Source organism: Hemiscyllium ocellatum, chromosome 4, assembly GCF_020745735.1.
Source record: "Hemiscyllium ocellatum isolate sHemOce1 chromosome 4, sHemOce1.pat.X.cur, whole genome shotgun sequence".
NCBI lineage: Eukaryota > Metazoa > Chordata > Chondrichthyes > Orectolobiformes > Hemiscylliidae > Hemiscyllium > Hemiscyllium ocellatum.
This window is the reverse complement of record NC_083404.1, coordinates 15352820-15371291: the sequence shown is the minus strand read 5'-3', so window position 1 is coordinate 15371291 and position 18472 is coordinate 15352820. Positions and strand designations below refer to the sequence as shown.

At 40.4% G+C, this 18472-nt stretch overlaps 1 protein-coding gene across 1 annotated transcript in view; it reads right to left on the bottom strand.

Moving 5' to 3' along the window:
• Nucleotides 1-14941: 14941 nt before the first annotated feature.
• Nucleotides 14942-18472, bottom strand: part of LOC132815299 (uncharacterized) — a 103881-nt gene continuing 100350 nt past the window's right edge. The window contains exon 6 of the mRNA XM_060824143.1: nucleotides 14942-15010. Coding sequence (XP_060680126.1) covers nucleotides 14942-15010 — 69 coding nt within the window. The remainder of the gene's footprint in view (nucleotides 15011-18472) is intronic.

Genomic DNA, 18472 nt, shown 5'->3' with positions numbered 1-18472 from the left:
TTTAGGTCAACATAGAACATTAGAACATAGAACATTACAGTACTGTACAGGCCCTTCGGTTCTTGAAGTTGCACCAACCTTCGAAACCAATCTGAAGCCCATCTGGCCCACACTATTTCATTCTCATCCATATGCCTACCCAATGACCATTTAAAATCCCTTAAAGTTAGCAAGTCTACTACTGTCGCAGGCAGTGCCCCTACTTCTCCGAGTAAAGAAACCACCTCTGATATCTGTCTTATATCTATTATCCCTCAATTTAAACTATGTCTTCTTATGTTAGCCATCCTATCTAACTCTCTGATTATCATACATGTCTTAATTAAGTCACCTCTCAACCTTCTTCTCTCTAACGAAAACAGCCTCAAATCCAGCCATTCCTCATAAGATCGTCCCTCCATACCAGGCAACATCCTAGTAAATCTCCTCTGAGTCCTTTCCAAACCTTCCTCATCCTTCCTGTAATGTGTTGATCAGAACTGTGCAGAATACTCCAAGCACAGTCGCACCAGAGTTTGGTACAGCTGCAGCATGACCTCATGGTTCCGAAACTCAGTTCCTCTACCAATAAAAGCTAACACATCGCATGACTTCTTAACAACTCTATCAACCTGGGTGGCAACTTTCAAGGATCTATGTACATGGACACCGAGATCTCTCTGCTCATCTATACTACCAAGAGTCTTACCATTAGCCTAGCATCCTTTGTTCCTGTTCCCCTTTCCAAAGTGAATCACCTCACACTTTTCTGCATTAATCTCCATTTGCCACCTCTCAGCCCAGCTCTGCAGCTTATCTATGTCTCTCTGTAACCTACAACATCCTTCAGCACTATCCACAACTCTACTGACCTTACTGTCATCCACAAATTTACTGACCCATCGTTCTATGCCCTCATCCAGGTCATTTATAAAAGTGATAAACAGCTGTGGACCCAAAGCAGATCCTTGCAGTACACCACTGTTAACTGAACTCCAGGATGAATGTATCCCATCAACCACCATCCTTTGTCTTCTTTCATCGAGACAATTTCTGATCTAAAGCGCAAAATCACCCTCAATCCCATGCCTCCATGTTTTGTGCAATAGCCTACTGCGGGGAACCTTATCAAATGTAATATTTCATATTAACTTTTCCAGTTTAACTCATTTTTAATTTACAAATAAAGTACCACCCTTATTAACATAATTAATCTTTTTTTTCCCAGATTGTATTTCTTTCTCATTAGTTGGCATCACTGAATTTGTTTATAAATGATCTTTTAATCTATTTGTCACTTTATGTACATCATTCATGTTGCATTATGTGAGGAACGTGAGCATGATTTGACAGGTTGCTCTTCAACATTGTTCTACAATTCAATAACATCACGATTGTTCTTCTGCCTCAATATTGATATCCTTTGTTCACTGAAATATCAAAAATCAATCTATTCCAGCCTTAAATAAAGTCAATGATAGGGTATCCATAATCCTCTAGAGTCTGGACTTTGCCATATGTTCCTTCTCCAAATATTGGAATTCTGATCTGTAATATTTTGATAATTCTACTAAGTTTTAGAATACAATATTGGATTGAAGTTATGTTTTAGGATTAGAACTTTAACTGCCTTTGTAACTAATTTTAAAACACATTTATTTTGAATTTATATCGATAAGACAATTAACGGGGCATTGTTTGCAAGGAACTGGCCTACCTGGCTTAATAACCCTAAAAGATGTCACAGACTCTCAGTTAAATAATTGTGCCTGCTTTAGTTACACTAGATGTAAGTTGAGGTTTGTCAGCTTCGAAGAAATGAGTAAAAAATTTGAACTGAGCAGCTTGAAAAGATTATGGCACCCTATATTTAAAGCAAAATTATATACTTTGAAAATATTTAAGTTTGTAAATGAACTTGATCAATGAACTGTATCTGCGGAACAAAGCATCAGTATAAGTAAGAGAAGACTCCAAGCTTTTGCCTGAAACATTTGTTCTTTGTGCTTTGTGTTCCTAAGGATGGCAGGTAGTAGAGTCATAGAGTCATAGAGATATACAGCATGGAAACAGACCCTTCAGTCCAACTCGTCTATGCCGACCAGATATCTAGTTCCACCTGCCAGCACCCGGCCTATATCTCTCCAAACCCTTCCTATTCATATACCCATTCAGATGCCTGTTAAATGTTGCAATTGTACCAGCCTCCACCACTTCCACTGATAGCTTATTCCATACACATACCACCCTCTGCGTGAAAACGTTGACCCTTAGGCCTCTTTTGTACCTTTCTCCTCTCAACCTAAACCTATGCCTTTAGTTCTGGACTCCCCCACTCCAGGGAAAAGACTTTGTCTATTTATCCTATCCATGCCCCTCATGGTTTTATAAGGTCAGACACTCCAGGGAAAACAGCACCAGCCTGTTCAGCCTCTCCCTGTAGCTCAGATCCTCCAACCCTGGCAACACCCTTGTTAATCTTTTCTGAACCCTTTCAAGTTTCATTACATCTTTCCGAAAGGAAGGAGACCAGAATTGCACGCAATATTCCAACAGTGGCCTAACCAATGTATTGTACAGCTGCAACATGACCTCCCAACTTCCTGAAGAAGGGCTCATGCCCGAAACGTCGACTCTCCTACTCCTTTGATGCTGCCTGACCTGCTGCGCTTTTCCAGCAACACATTTTCAGCTCCCAACTCCTGTACTCAATACTCTGAGTACCAGTCTGTTCACTTTCAAGGAACTACGAGCCCGCACTCCAAGGTCTCTTTGTACAGCAACACTCCTGAAGACCTTGCCATTAAGTGTATGAGTCCTGTTAAGATTTGCTTTCCCAAAATGCAGCACCTTACGTTTATCTAAATCAAACTCCATCTGACACTTCTCAGCCCATTGGCCTATCTGATCAAGATCCTGTTGCAATCTGAGGTAACCTTCTTTGTTGGCCACTACACCTCCAATTTTGGTGTCATCTGCAAACTTATTAACTATGCCTCTTATGCTCACATCCAAATTAATTAAATAAATCATAAAATGTAGTGGACCCAGCATCAATCCTTGTGACGCTCCACTGGTCACAGACCACCAGTCTGAAAAACAACCCTCCACCACCACACTCTGTCTTCTACCTTTGAGCCAGTTCTGTATCCAAATGGCTAGTTCTCCCTGTATGCCATGAGATCTAATCTTGCTAACCAGTCTTCCATGGCGAATCTTGTTGAACACCTGACTGAAGTCCATATAGATTACATCTACCGCTCTGCCCTCATCAATCCTCTTTGTTACTTCTTCAAAAAACTCAATCAGGTTTGTGAGACATGATTTCCCATGCAAAAAGCCATGTTGACTATCCCTAATCAGTCCCTGCCTTTCCAAATATATGCACATCCTGTCCCTCAGGATTCCCTCCAGCAAATTGCCCACCACCGATGTCAGGCTCATTGGTCTATAATTCCCTGGCTTGTCCTTACCACCTTTCTTAAACAGTGGCACCATGTTAGCCAACCTCCAGTCTTCCAGCACCTTACCTGTGACTATCGATGATACAAATATCTCAGTAAGAGGCCCAGCAATCACTTCCCTAGCTTCCCGCAGAGTTCTCAGGTACACCTGATAAGGTCCTGGGGATTTATCCACGTTTATGCGTTTCAAGATATCCACCACTTCCTCCTCTGTAATATGGACATTTTTCAAAATGTCACCATCTATTTCCCTACATTCTATATCTTCCATGGCCTTCTCCACAGTAAACACTGATGCAAAATACTCGTTTAGTATCTCCCCATCTCCTGTGGCTTCACGCATAGGCCACCTTGCTGATCTTCGAGGGGCCCTACTCTCTCTAGTTAGCCTTTTGTCCTTAATGTATTGACCCTTTGGATTATCCTTAATTCTATTTGCCAAAGCTATCTCATGTCCCCTTTTTGCCCTCCTGATTTCCTTCTTAAGTATACTCTTACTGCTTTTATACTCTTCTAAGGATTCACTCAATCTATCCTGTCTATACCTGACATATGCTTCCTTCTTTGTATTAACCAAACCCTCAATTTCTTTAGTCATCCAACATTCCCTATACCTACCAGCCTTCCCTTTCACCCTAACAGGAATATACTTTCTCTGGACCCTCAGTATCTCATTTCTGAAGGCTTCCCATTTTCTAGCCGTCCCTTTGCCTGCGAACATCTGCCCCCCAATCACCTTTTTAAAGTTCTTGCCTAATAACATTAAAATTGTCATTTCTCCAATTTAGAACTTCAACTTTTAGTTCTGGTCTATCCTTTTCCATCACTATTTTAAAACTAATAGAATTATGGTCACTGGCCCCAAAGTGCTCCCCACTGACACCTCAGTCACCTGCCCTGCCTTACTTCGCAAGAATAGTTCAAGTTTTGCACCTTCCATCGTGGGTACATTCACATACTGGATCAGAAATTTTTCTTATACACACTTAACAAAACCCTTTCCATCTAAACCCTTAACACTATTGCAGTCCCAGTCTACGTTTGGCAAGTTAAAATTCTCTACCATAACCACCCTATTAGTTGCTATTATTAGTAGAAGTAATACTGCTTAAACTACATCTCTATTGGAAATACGTGCCGATTGCTCATAATGATATGTTCGTCCCTATGTTGTCTTGGCCTGTGTGACTCTATAATTAGAAGTGGTAGCCTGAACCTTGAAGAATAAAGAACCCATGGTGTCTCTATCACTTCTTTGTTTGGTATTTATAAAATCAATAGCCTAATAAATGCTACGTGGTTCAGAAATATTGGTTATTCATACCTAATTCAGTCGAGCACAACTGAGAATCCCACTTTTAGAGATTAAGAATGCACAATTTTTGAAATGGTATTTTGCTTCAACCCATCCTAAGCCTACAGAAAAACACAAAGTGCTGGAGAAATTCAGCAGATCCAGCAACATCCGTGGACAGAAAAGCAGTTATGAAAGAGACTGGTCTGTACCCAAGCTGCACTGCAACTATTTAAGCAAGAAATGCGTTGGTTATGATGCACCTGGACTACTGACAAAGAGTGTATCACCAGAACCTTCAAGAAGTCTATCCTGCCAGGTGCATGCCTATTGTATACAAGCTGAAAATGTGTTGCTGGAAAATCACAGCAGGTCAGGCAGCATCCAAAGAGCAGGAGAATCGACGTTTCGGGCATGAGCCCTTTTTCAGGAAGGCTTGTTACATGTTTTTCTTTTACTTAACAAGCTTGTGACTGTAAATATAATTCCAGAATGGAGACTACCAGTAAGCATTCATGGCATACTAATAAATTGCAAAAGAGGCTCCCACCTCACCTGCTCATTTTTGAAAACACCAAAACTTTAACTTGACATTGGGAATCTGAATTCAGCCTCTTACACGACAAATACTTTCCCTCCTCTCTAAACGCTCCAGGTAAGCACAGAAGATTCTCTTCAATATTTTCTCAGATGGAGTGGTCTAGAGTGAAAGGACACCTATTTGGGAGTGTATCAAAACAGAAACCAAATAAATGATGCACAAACACTTAAAGTTTACATACTGAAATTAAGCACTTAATGCATCATAAAAAGTAATGAACTCTCGCCACTAATAACACTGACATTGCAACTAGATCACATAATGCTGTGAACGTTGACCTGAGGGATAACTCTCTCTCAACTACATTGGTGGTGGTGGTGGTGGGGAATTGGTCTGTGTGAAACCATGCAATAGCTCCCACTAGAAGCCATCATGCACGTTGTTGATCCCATCTTGAAGGGCTTTGTCATCAGGAATAATAAAGGCTATCAAGAGTTACAATGAGCTACATGCCAGATGCATGGAATGCACTATAATGCTCAAAGCTACAAACTCCTTGCACATGACTGAATGAGGAAGAGGACAAGCAGTCACAGGCCATGCAAGGTGACTACAGGGTAGACTTCTGTTCAGGATAGGAGCATTCTGTTAAAGGACCAAATACTAAATTGACTAGGGAAAGTTCTCAAAAGAGAACTCAGTATCACTTTTCTGCTCTGTGTTCATTCATCCATATGCCAATGGAAAATGTTTAGTTAGCTAAACCCAGCAAGTGTACTGGCTTTTTGGGCCTAAAGGGGAAGAGTAAAAGACGACCAATCATCCAGCGCCAAACCCAAGTGCCGGGGAACTCCAACTGTGGTGGAACAGGTAACGCCTGAAGAGGGGAACCAGAGTCGATAATGCCATTGAGCAGAGTGTATGAGAGGATCTACCAAAGGCATTCCAGCTGCCAGCACATGAGTAAATGCTAATGCTCATGGTATGTTTCCATAATTAAGGAAGCTGTCATCTGCAATGTCAACCTCTTCAGGAAGTTCTGCAACTGCATAACTTGGGAGGGAGCACAGTGCTTGCAAACAAGAAGTGAATTCAGTCTTCCAGTGTCAAGCTCATTTGTGAGCACAAGCGACAATTCCTGCAGGTTTGTGCCCATTATCCAGGAAGCTGTCACTTTCCTTAGAATCTGCACAACTGCCAGCTGCCGAAATGTTCAATCGCAGACATAGTCTTGTGGGCTGCGTTGTGGACAGCAAGGAGTAGCCCCAGGAAACATGGTTACTGACCAAAGTAAAACCCCAGACTAATGCTGCAAAACAGTTCAATTTTGCACATGCATTGATTACAGCTATCACTGAAGAAACAACCGGTCTACTGAAAATACATTTCCATTGTTTTTCAAGTGTACTGCATTTTATGGAGAATGGATGATGTCTCCAAGATCGTGATAGTTTGCCGCACCCTGTACAACCTAACTCAAGACACAGTGATAACTTCATAGAGGGGAATAAATGTACCAGCCATATGTCTCCTCAGATGAGGAAGTAGAGGGATCTAACAGAAGTGCTCAGGGAGGCAAAGTTGATGTTGCTGCTGCTGAAGAAGTTAGGGCAGCAGTGAGACATAGCAGTCAGGTTCAAGGGGCCCTAAATGCAGCACGATTTGAGGACAGATGATTTTTGACCAACATATGTGGATGTTCAGATATAGGAACCAACTATGGGTGAGAGGCATTCATGAATCAAAGCGAATATTTGATTTCTAACATTTAGACTTTATGCTCTTTTGTTTGGCAAACAATGAATGTCATTTTGTTAACATTCTGCTCATTTTCTGGACGAGAATTAATATCGAGTTAGACAGGAATACATGGTGGCTGCACATGTATTACTCACACATCAGTGATTAAGGAATATATTCATCTATTGCAATGATACAGAAGACAGGCACAATGATGAAACCCACACCTAGCTCGAGGTTACACTCCCCTGAGGTCATTTTCCTCCCAGAAGGTAGCAGCAACTGGCAGCCACATTTCTGGGCATTGCTCCACATGTGAGCATCTACAGTGATCAGCATCCTTCAAAAGGAGCTATATGAAAAACAGAAACCAATCAGAAGTCTTAACAGATATAAAGTACCCAGATTAATGCAGTAGGAAGTGTGATATTTATATACAGTGCCTTGTTCTAAATAACATTGACATCCATTCGCAGATAGTGACTTCAAGGTTCTTTAATCTTTCTTGTCCAGTTACACCTGGGTGCTGCCTCACTTGACTTTTAGAAAGCCCACTGATGACTTTGCAAGCTTGTCTCAGGTGAATCTGGCAGTCATGCTGTGGTAGTCCAGGGCTGAGATACCTCCAGCCTTCCTGCACAGGTATCGGTGCAACTTCTGTATCTGATCTGTTCGAGGTGATTCTGTCCCTGACAGAAGGGAGGTGGAGAGGTGAGGCACATATGAAGTGTCTGGAGAAGACAATCCCTGGGTGCCTAGCTACCACTCCTCCTCACCGTTGTTATTCAAAAGCACTCCTCTCACCCTTTGTGGGATAGACACCTGAAGGAATAGCAAGGTCATTTACCTCAACCAGCGAATGAATTAATTCATGGCTAAAGAGATGAAGTGAAATTCCTTGCATGGATTTGGCAGGTCCTGAATGCTATGCTGGAGCTGGCTCCCCAGGACAGTCATTAACCATTTCAAGTGACAGCTATGCACTCAAATGCACGAACCATGAGATTGGACAAACCTCTGTTAGACATTTCTCTGCTTACTGATGCATCCAAGTCATCCTTTTAGAATTTTGCAAGATTCAATGTGAATCATTCTTCTATACTTTGGAGAATACAGACCCAGACTCCTCAATCTCTCTTCTTTGAACAACACTGCTATCTCAGGAATTCATCTGATGAACATCTCTGTACTCCCACAATGGCAAATATATACTTTCTTTAGTAAGGGAAACAAAGCTGCACATTATATTCAGACTAATATTCAGTCCAATGCAAAGGGCTGGATAAACCAATCCAGATGATCAAGGAGATAGAAATTAACATTAGAAAGAAAAGGTGTGCTGATGACAGGTGTAAGGCAGAAAAAAATTGAGAATCATCAGGAACACCAAAGGTTCAGGGGGTGGTGGAAAAGCAAACAGGGAAAGCAAAGAGGAATTATGAGAAAAGATAAGCAGATAATTAAAAGAGAAATCCCAAACCTTCTGTAGGCATATAAACAGTAAGTGAACAGTTAAAAGAGAAGTAGAGCCAGAGCCCAAAATTGGGATTTCCAGAGGGAGGCAGGGCTATGACTGACAATTATTAAATACTTTGCATCTGACTATACAAAAGAGGAGGATGCTGCCCAAGCCATGGTGATACAAGAGGAAACTCTGTCACGAGAAGGGATCAAAATTAATAAGGAAGAAGTATTGGATGGATTGTTGGCACTCAAAGTTAACAAGGCAACGAAACTGGATGAGATGCATCCAAGGATTTTGAAGGAAGTGAGAGGATAAATTGCCGAGGCACCAGATATAATTTTCTAGTTTTTCCTGTACTCTGGGGAAGTGCCAGAAGACTGGAGAACTGCCATTGTTATGGCCTTATTCAATAAAGGCTATAAAGCTAATCCTGGTAATTATAGATCAGTTAGTTTAATTTTGGTAATGGGAAAACTTCTGGAAACAATTATGGAATCAGTAGTCAAATGGACAAAGGTGGGTTGGTTATCGGTATCAGCATGGATTTCCAGAGTGTAAACTGTGTTTAACTAATTTGCGTGTGTTTTTTGAAGAGGCAACGGAGAGGATTGATGAGGGCAAAGCTTCTGATGTGATATACATGGATTTCTAGAAGGCATTTTGTACAGTGCTTCACAACAGACCTGTGAGGAAAGTTGTAAGTCATGGTTTAAAAGGGACAGTGGGGACATGGATACATATTTGACTGAGTGATAGAAAACAGAATAATAGTCAATGGATATTTTTCAGCTGAAGGAAGGTTTGTAGTGGAGTACCCCTGAGGTTGGTATTGGAAGCCTTGCTTTTCCTGATATAACTACCTTGATTTTGGTGTGCAGGGGACAACTTCCAAGTTCATAGATGACACTAAACTTGGACTAATTATAAACTATGAGGAGGTTAGCGTGGAACTTCCAAAGGACATTAACGACTTAGTGGAGTGGCTAGATAGGTGGCAGAGAAGTGTGAGGTGATGTATTTTAGTCAGAAGAGCACAAAGCCAGTACAAAACCGAGGGTAAATTCTAAAAGTGGTGCGAGGCAGAGGGAGCTGGGTATATACACGCACAATCCATTGAAGGGGCCGGACAGGTGGAGAGGCTGTGAGTAAAACATACAGTATCCTTGGCTTTATTAATTGGGGCATAAAGTACAAGAGCAAGAAGATGACATTGAACTTGTACAAGACACTTGATAGCTGGAGTATTGTATACAGTTATGAGCGTCACATTATAGAATATATACAAATGTATCGGACAAGGTGCAAAAGTAATTTACTACAATAGTTCCAAACATGAAAAGCTTCAGCTTTGAGGACAGATTGAAGAAGGCTGAGAGGAAATCTGACTGAAGTTTTCAAAATCATGAATAGGGCTGAGAGTATATCATCTAGAATGGATTGTGATGATGTGGAGATGCCAGTGTTGGACGAGGGTGGACAAGGGTAGATAGGGTAAAGCTGTTTGCACTTGTAAAAGAAACAAAGACAACACAAATTTAAAATGATGTGCAAACCGAAATAGATATTAGAGCCGGTGTATGAAGAATAGCTTCCATCGGCACTACGGTAAATCTGTGATTCTGTGATATTCAAGGAGTGGTCTCACCAAGATTCTAAACAATTGAAAAAATACTTCTTTGTTTCAGTACTCAAATCCTCTGGCAATAAAGATCAACACAATTTGGCTTCCCAACCGCTTGCGACACTTACATATTAGCTTTCAGTGATTTATGAACAAGGACACCAAACACACCTAGAGTTTCCAGGGTACTCCATCCAACCCACTTCATATCTGCCATTTCTTGTTCAAAAACAATTTATTTGTTTAATCATTCTGAAGTTTTGTGTTATTTCTATTTTTGTAAAAATAAAGCCATTTTCTTTCTCTTCACATTTTCCAAATCATGCAACTGGTCTTATGATCATTTCTCAACACTTCAAGCCCCAGGTATTCATAAGCAGTATAAACAGTAGATCCTAAATCTGGCATGTCAGCTTGGCCATTTCATTTAGTTAACATCTCACCAGAGTTTTTCAGTTAACATTTAGTCATTTAATTTTTGAATTCATAAATATTTATTTAGCTTTATTTGGTAAATAATGTTTACATATTCAATATATAAATATTAATAGACATAGATGACAAACATTTGTGTATTTACTTAACAAATTTATTTTAATTACACATTCATAGAACTATATCCACTTGAGTTTTTAAAATCATTTTAACATTTTACTGATTTACATTAGATGACTGATAACTTCTACATTTTGTCATGTCACATTTAATTGTTACTTCCTGAACTTTTTTCCACATAAACAATTTTAATATATTACAGAATTAGATTTGGATAATTATGAATTACATTCTATTGCTTACTCTTAAATTACAATTTCAGGATGTTGATGAAGGGTAAGATGCTGTTTGGAATTACAAAGAAATGTGGGACCTTGTAGACAAATTGGGTCACATTGGCATCAGTGGGCACAATGCAGGACATAGAAACAGTTCTTGCAGGAAATTGATGTATGAATAACAGACTGCATTCTCCAATTAACCGTGGCACGTTCCAAAGAAGATTGGTTTCAATTTCTTCATATATAGCACAGAATCTTATGGGGATCTAAGCAAGATGAGACATGTGGGAGGTTTGGGTGAGAAGTTTTGTAAGGCACATCTTGATATCTGTATAGGATGGGATAATGGGCTAAAATTGTTGATGATATTCGGCAGCTGCATACCTTGAATGAATCCTGTGAACATTCCTGTACGTGCCTCAGACCTCACAACCAAAAATTATTTTCTGTACTTGCAAACAGCTTGTTTTCTGTATCTGCTTTTCTGAGCTGGCTGTATAAGACAGAGAGTTTCATTCCAAGTCACAAGACTTCACCTCAGACCAGGATGGGGAATGGTACCAGGAACAAATACAAGCCTCCAGAACAGCTGTAAATCAAGGGATCCCCAACAAGCAGAAGGGCATAAGACTTATTGCTTTTTCCCCTTTCTTTTCCACTTCTTATAATTGTTTTCATCATTATTACTCAAAAAAACATCCATAATTTAGCAACCTGCTGTTGTTGAAACTTCTTTTAACTACATTTAACCAAATCCAAAGAACCATTGGATATACTCTGTGATCCAAGACAACATTAAGAACACCTCACCCATTTTTTATGCTTTTCACAAATCTGGCATGGGTAATACTTAGCGTGCAGTGACAAGTTACCAATTGATGGCAATCAACATCAGAAGCTGAGGGACGACCTCAGTACTACACAGAATTATGAGAGGGATGGATAGATGAATAGTCAGAGTCTGTTTCCCAGGGTGGAAATATCAAATGCTCAAAGGCATAAGATTAAGGTGAGGTGGGAAATTTAAAGGAAATTTGTGAGGCAAGTGGAATGAACTGTAACCAATGCTGCAGGTAGGAGAGAGGGTGCACTTCTTTCGGACTTCTAAAAATCTTTTTAAAAATCACACAATGATTCTGCCCAGGAGGCCATTCAACCTGCCATGCTTGAGCTAATTCTACAAAATAGCCATTATCGGCCTTCTCTCTTTAGCATTGTATATTTTTTCCTTTTCAGATAATAACCCAATTTCCATGATGCTTTGATTGCATCCAACAAATTCTCACATAGTGCATTGACCATGTGAAGAGGTTTTGACCTAAAAACTGACTCAGCTGTCAAACTCCATCGTGGGGATGACTTGTAGTGAAAGCTATAACCAGACTGGTGGGGATAGGACCTCAGAATTATCCAAGACCCCAGCACCCTGGTCTGCTGCCAAAATGGCATCTCAAGACAGCCACTGTGCTCCCAACAATGGCAAATTGAGGGTAGTCTACCTGCTGTGACTAAAATAGTTTCAGAGCTAAAGAGTTCTGATTAATAGTCTTAATTTTCTTTTCAATTACCTTCATTATTGGATTACGCTAAAAGTGGATGGTCATTTTCCCCCCTATCTGGTCTTCCCAAAATTAGGTTGGAGCTGGGATAGTGCTAGCAAACCTGAACACCAAACAAAAGTATTAATTACCTGCATGCCTGCCTCAGTTCCTATCTCTATATTGGGACCAAGCTGCTGCCCCCAGCTTTGGTGTTTAGCACAATTGCCTAAGTTTCATCTCTTAGCATAAAAAGATGGATTGGGGACAATGACTGGGGAAAGTGTTCATTTCTGAGCAGACATTAATAATAAATGGAGGAGAGTAAAATTACCATACTTAAAAGACATGTGGGTGGGTATATGAATAGGAAGGATTAAGACAAATATGGGCAAAAGCTGGCAAATGGGACTAGGTCAGATTGGGAAGTCTGATCAGTGCAGATGAATAGGGCTGAAGGGGTCTATTTACATGCTGTATGATACTATGACATTATAAATAGCTTACCAAATGGGGAGAATTGTTGACTGTTTAAGTACAACATTAGATAGAAATTCCAACAGAGAAACTGAACAATCTGTCCTGCTTTTATGGTTCCCCTTCATTTTAGTGCATTAAATGTAGAGAGCACATGGCCCATGTGCTGTCTACCAGGAGGATTGAGATAAGGTGAAATAGTATCAATAGAAATAATGCTGCACCAATCAATTTCTCACTCCTTCTCCCTCTGATAACCTGGCAAGTAACACCGGCAATGCACAGACAAGAGATTCAGACCAAGATCTTTAAAATAGCATTGGTGGTATCCGTCACATGACAGTAGCACAATACTATTATAATAGTGGTGCATTTTATTAATCTGACATTAGTATATTAATGAGTTGCATTTGAGACATCTTGTAAATTACAATTAACATTTATATAGGTATGACAAATGTACAACAATGTTATAATTAAGAATTTTGCTGAGGATCTGATTGTTCAGGCAACTATGGGTTTAGCTTATAGAATGCAGCCCCAAAAGGAATCTGGAAACAATTACAACCTAATTGCTCAAAATCATTAGTATATTGTGCACCAATGACAAACTAAGCCAACTTAATCTCAAATTGCGTGTTAAATGGTTCGCACGTAAGTGCCAGGAAATAGTAAGTTTGTACAAAGCTCCGGGTTGGCCCACTCCAGAACATTGTGCACAATTATTTTAGCATTAGATTAGTATGCACAGTCTGGTTATAAAGAAAGCTTGGTAAAACTCAAAGTTAGATAAAACCCTGGAGTTAAGGAGATTGATTATTTGCACCAGTGAAAAGATGGTTCAGAACAAATCCAATTGAAGAACTCAATATTTTATAGATTTAAAGAAAAAATACAAAATTAATATTTAATTAAGTAACTCATCAAACAAATGGACTGAAACTCATGCTTAAAAGAAAAGTAGACCTTTTGTTTTGAAGTACTTTATGTTGTGAATATGATAAAAGGGGACTGTAGCATCAGAGTAATGTTACAGTAAGGCAGAAGCCTGATTGGAGCCTACTCTGGAGACACAAATTCATAACTGCATGAACTTAAATTTAATCAAGAAACCATAAGACCATAAGAAATAGGAATAGGAGTAGGCCTTTTGGCACCCTGAGACTGCTCCATCATTCGACAGAATGATGGCTGATCTGATGACATTTCTCACATCCACCTTTCTGCATTTTCACCATAACGTCTCATTTCCCTCCTGACTTGTTTAACTTATTGTTGTCACACATACTGAAATACAATGAAAAGCATTTTGTATGCTATACAGACAGATCACACCATACAAAGTGCAGAATACAGTGTTACAGCTGCAGAGAAGGTGCAAAGAGAGATCAGAGTTATCATTTGTGAGGTCCATTCAAGTCTGATAACAACGGGAAAGTTCTTGAAGCTATTTGGACATGCACTCAAACTTTTATATCTTCTGGCCAACTGAAGAGAGTGGAAAACAGTATAATCAGGAGGCATCTTTGATTATGTGAAAAACATAAGAACTTAAGAAATAGGAGAAGGAGTAGGCTATCTTGCCCGTTCAGCCTGCTCCACAATTCAATAAGACCCTAGCTGATCTCTTCATGGACTCAGCTCCACTTACCCACCCGCTCCTTTACTGTTCAAAAATCTGTCTTTGCCTTATAAACATTCAATGAGGTAGCCCTGACTGCTTCTTTAGGCAGGGAATTCACAATCCATTCAGTGAAGAAGTTCCTTCTCAACTCAGTCCTAAATCTGCTCCCTCTTATTTTCAGGATATCTTGCTTCCTTTCGTGAGGAAGTGGGACTTATAGATGAAGTCAATGGATAGAAAGCTGCTGATCATGAGTCTTTCTATCTCGGTCTTAAATATACACAAGTTCTCTGTGGCAAGGTGTTCCAAAGGCTCACAATCAGGTGAAGAAGGGCTTATGCCCGAAACGTCGAATCTCCTGTTCCTTGGATGCTGCCTGACCTGCTGCGCTTTTCCAGCAATACATTTTCAACTCCTATCATTTAACTTACCTTTTGTAAGATAGCTTGTCGAATGCCTTCTGGAAATCCATTTACAGATTCCCCTCTAGCCTGCAAAAAAAACCACCAACTTTAATTATTATCCTGAAACTACAAATGTGTTGGAAACATTTCACTAATTGTTTTAAGGAATAAATTGATGTCCTTCCAAGATCTGCTCTACATGTAACTCCAGATCTACAGCAAACTGCTTGACTTTTAGCTGACCTCTGAAAAGGCCCAGTAAACAAACAATTCTATCAAATTGCTACAACAAGGTCAAATACAGACTGCCCAGCATTAACTTAGTCACACCCTGTCCTGTCAACTGGGGCAATATTCTCCTCATTAACATGTGGGAATATGCACCATAATTGTGACAGTTGTCCCACGAACTTGTCAAGTAACACCTGACATTGGTTCTAAGGTATGATTCTTTGAGTATTAAAATGCTCCACACTTCTCCAACACCATCCATACTAATATCCTCTCCCATGGCAGAGCAGATCCAGCAGGCAGTAGTAGCAAAGGGATGTATCATCGAGGGATCAAATCTAAGAGACCTCAACATTGAGTTCCAATCTCAGGAAGTCTCATGGCATCAGGTCAAACATGGGAAAGGAAATCACCTATCATTTACCACCTCCAGCCCTCCTTCAGCTGATAAGTCTGTACTTCTGCAAGTTGGAATTGGAAGCAGGACCAAGGGAGGCAGAGCCACACTCTAGGTGGGAAACTTCAATGCCTAAAACTAAGTATCACTGACCGAGCAGGCAGAGCCTTAAAGAACATATACTAGACTGGACTGTAAAAGAATGCTAGAGAAGACGAAAGAAAGCCTACTTCTCCTGTCACTGACCAATTTATTTGTTGCAGATGCATTTTTCCACTATAGTATCATTTAGAGTAACAAGTGCACAGTACTCCTCTGTCCTGTGTGTTATGATCATCACTGATTAAAGATGAAAATGTGTTGCTGGGAAAGCGCAGCAGGTCAGGCAACATCCAAGGAGCAGGAGAGTCGATGTTTCGGGCGTGAGCCCTTCTTCGGGTTCATGAAGAAGGGCTCACGCCTGAAACGTCGATTCTCCTGCTCCTTGGATGCTGCCTGACCTGCTGCGCTTTCCCAGCAACACATTTCCAGCTCTGACCTCAGCATCTGCAGTCCTCACTTTCTCCTGTTATGATTATCATCCTACTGAAGGGTTTCAAAACAAACCTCACTACTCAAAAGTGACCAGCCATTGAGCTGCACTAGAATTGTATGTAAGGACAACCTGTAATATCATGGCTTGTCATACCACACACACTCCTGCTCCTCGGATGCTGCCTGACCTGCTGTGCTTTTCTAGCACCACTCTAATCTAGACTCTGGTTTCCAGCACCTGCAGTCCTTGTTTTTATCTACACTATAATCACCGCCAAGCCAGGTTATTAAGCCTGACTCAATGAACCATGCTATGAGAAGTATCAAGGGTAAATTTAAGGATAATTACAAACCTGGTGAAGCTACAACACAGGACTATTTGCATACTCAACAATCAGAGCAGCATGGCGAAAGTGAGGACTACAGATGCTGGAGCTTAGAGTCGAGAGTGTGATGCTGGAAAAGCACAGCAGGTCAGGTAGCATCCGAGGAGTAGGACAGTCGATGTTTCAGGCAAAAGCCCTTCATCAGGAGTGAGGCCACTTAGGCCTAGGACCTGCATGTCTTTGGTGGAGTGGGATGGGGAGTTGAAGTGTTCAACCATGGATCAGTGGGGTTGGTTGGCGCAGGTGTTCCAGAAATGTTCTCTGAAGCTCTCTCCGAGTTGAGGTCCTGTCTCCCCAATGTAGAGGAGACTGCATCAGGAACAACGGATACAGTAAATGACATGTGTGGAAGTGCAGGTGAAATTTTGATGGATGTGGAAGGCTCCTTTGCGGCCTTGGACAGAGGTGGGGCAGAGGTGTGGGAGCAGGTTTTGCAATTCTTGCGGTTTCATGGGAAGGAGCTGGGAGGGGAGGGTGGGTTGGTGGGGGGGATGGACCTGACAAGGGAGTTGTGGAGAGAATGGTCTTTATGGAAAGCGGATGGGGTTGGGAGTGAAATATATCTCTGGTGGTAGGGTCTGTTTGTAGGTGGCAGAAATTGCGTAGGATGATGTGATGTATACGGAGGTTGATGAGGTGGAAGGAGAGGACTGGGGGTACTATCCTTGTTGTGGTTGGAGGGGTGAGCCTCAAGGGCAGAGGATGTGAAGTGGATGATATGAGCTGGAGGGCATCATCAACCATGTGGGAGGGGAAAATTGTGGTCATTAAAGAAGGAGGCCATCTGGTGAGTTCTGTGGTGGAACTGATCCTCCTAGGAGCAGTTGTGGCGGAGGCGGAGGAATTGGAAATAAGAGATAGCATTTTTACAGGAGGCAGTGTGGGACGAGGTGTAGTCCAGGTAGCTGTGGGAGTTGGTGGGAGGTGTCATGTTATAGACAGCTCAGCTATCCCAATATCAACATATAAAATCTTAGTTTTGATGTCCTGTGATGTCCAGTCATGGATGGTAGTGAGCAATTAAACAATTAACCAGAGCACTCCACTCTCATAGTAAGCCATTGTTAACAGTGATTTCTGGCAATTTGGTTTTCTATCAGAGCTACTCACAATTAAAATAATAGTTGGCAAGCTTCTGGCTCAAACAGTGCAACATATCAGTTTTATAATGACTTGCCTAAGCTGAAGCCAACAGATGAATTCTGGTAAAGATATACTTAGTTTAAATTATATCTGAATAAAGCTATTAAAATGCGTTTTTTGTCTTCAAATCATTTTGACAATTAATTAATTTTATTAGAGATTAAAGGAAAGTTATCGATAGCTTGTGAATATAAAATGCTGCTATGTATCTGAAAATTTGCACATTTATCAGAATGTATGTTCAGAATGTATGTTCTATCGCCAATTGCATTTCAGGGTTTGGGTCTGTGAATATCTCACTCCCTTTTTGCAACAATATTCATGACTATTAGTGTCTATCAACTAAACAGTTTTGACAGAGTTTTGCTTAGCATTCTCTTCATTATTGCTGCAGTAACTGAGTCTGCCAAATGTTACCAGTTAGTCAAAATAAATATTCAGCCAAATTTCTCAAGTATACATGAGATAATTATTTAATTCAAAAGTGGATTGACTTTCAGATATTGGATGGAAAAACATTTGTGCATTCTTCTCCAAGATCTCTCTGGTTATGTGCAATTCTCACATCCACAATGAAAATTACTTCTCTAATTAGGTATATCAATCAAACACACCTAACCACCAAATCATACAAACAAACTCTTGAATTTGAAGTTATCAATTCAGCCTAAAAGAACTTTTAAGGGAAGTACAAACAACAGCTGTTAAACTTTAGTGCCTCATGCCCATGCATCACTGCAGTGTTGGATTTACTATATCACCGAACAGCTCAGAGTTTTATGAAAAAAACTTTCATCTACTATAATTAAACAATTAGCGAGCTAAGATTTTATATGTGATAAATAATTCACCTGCAGT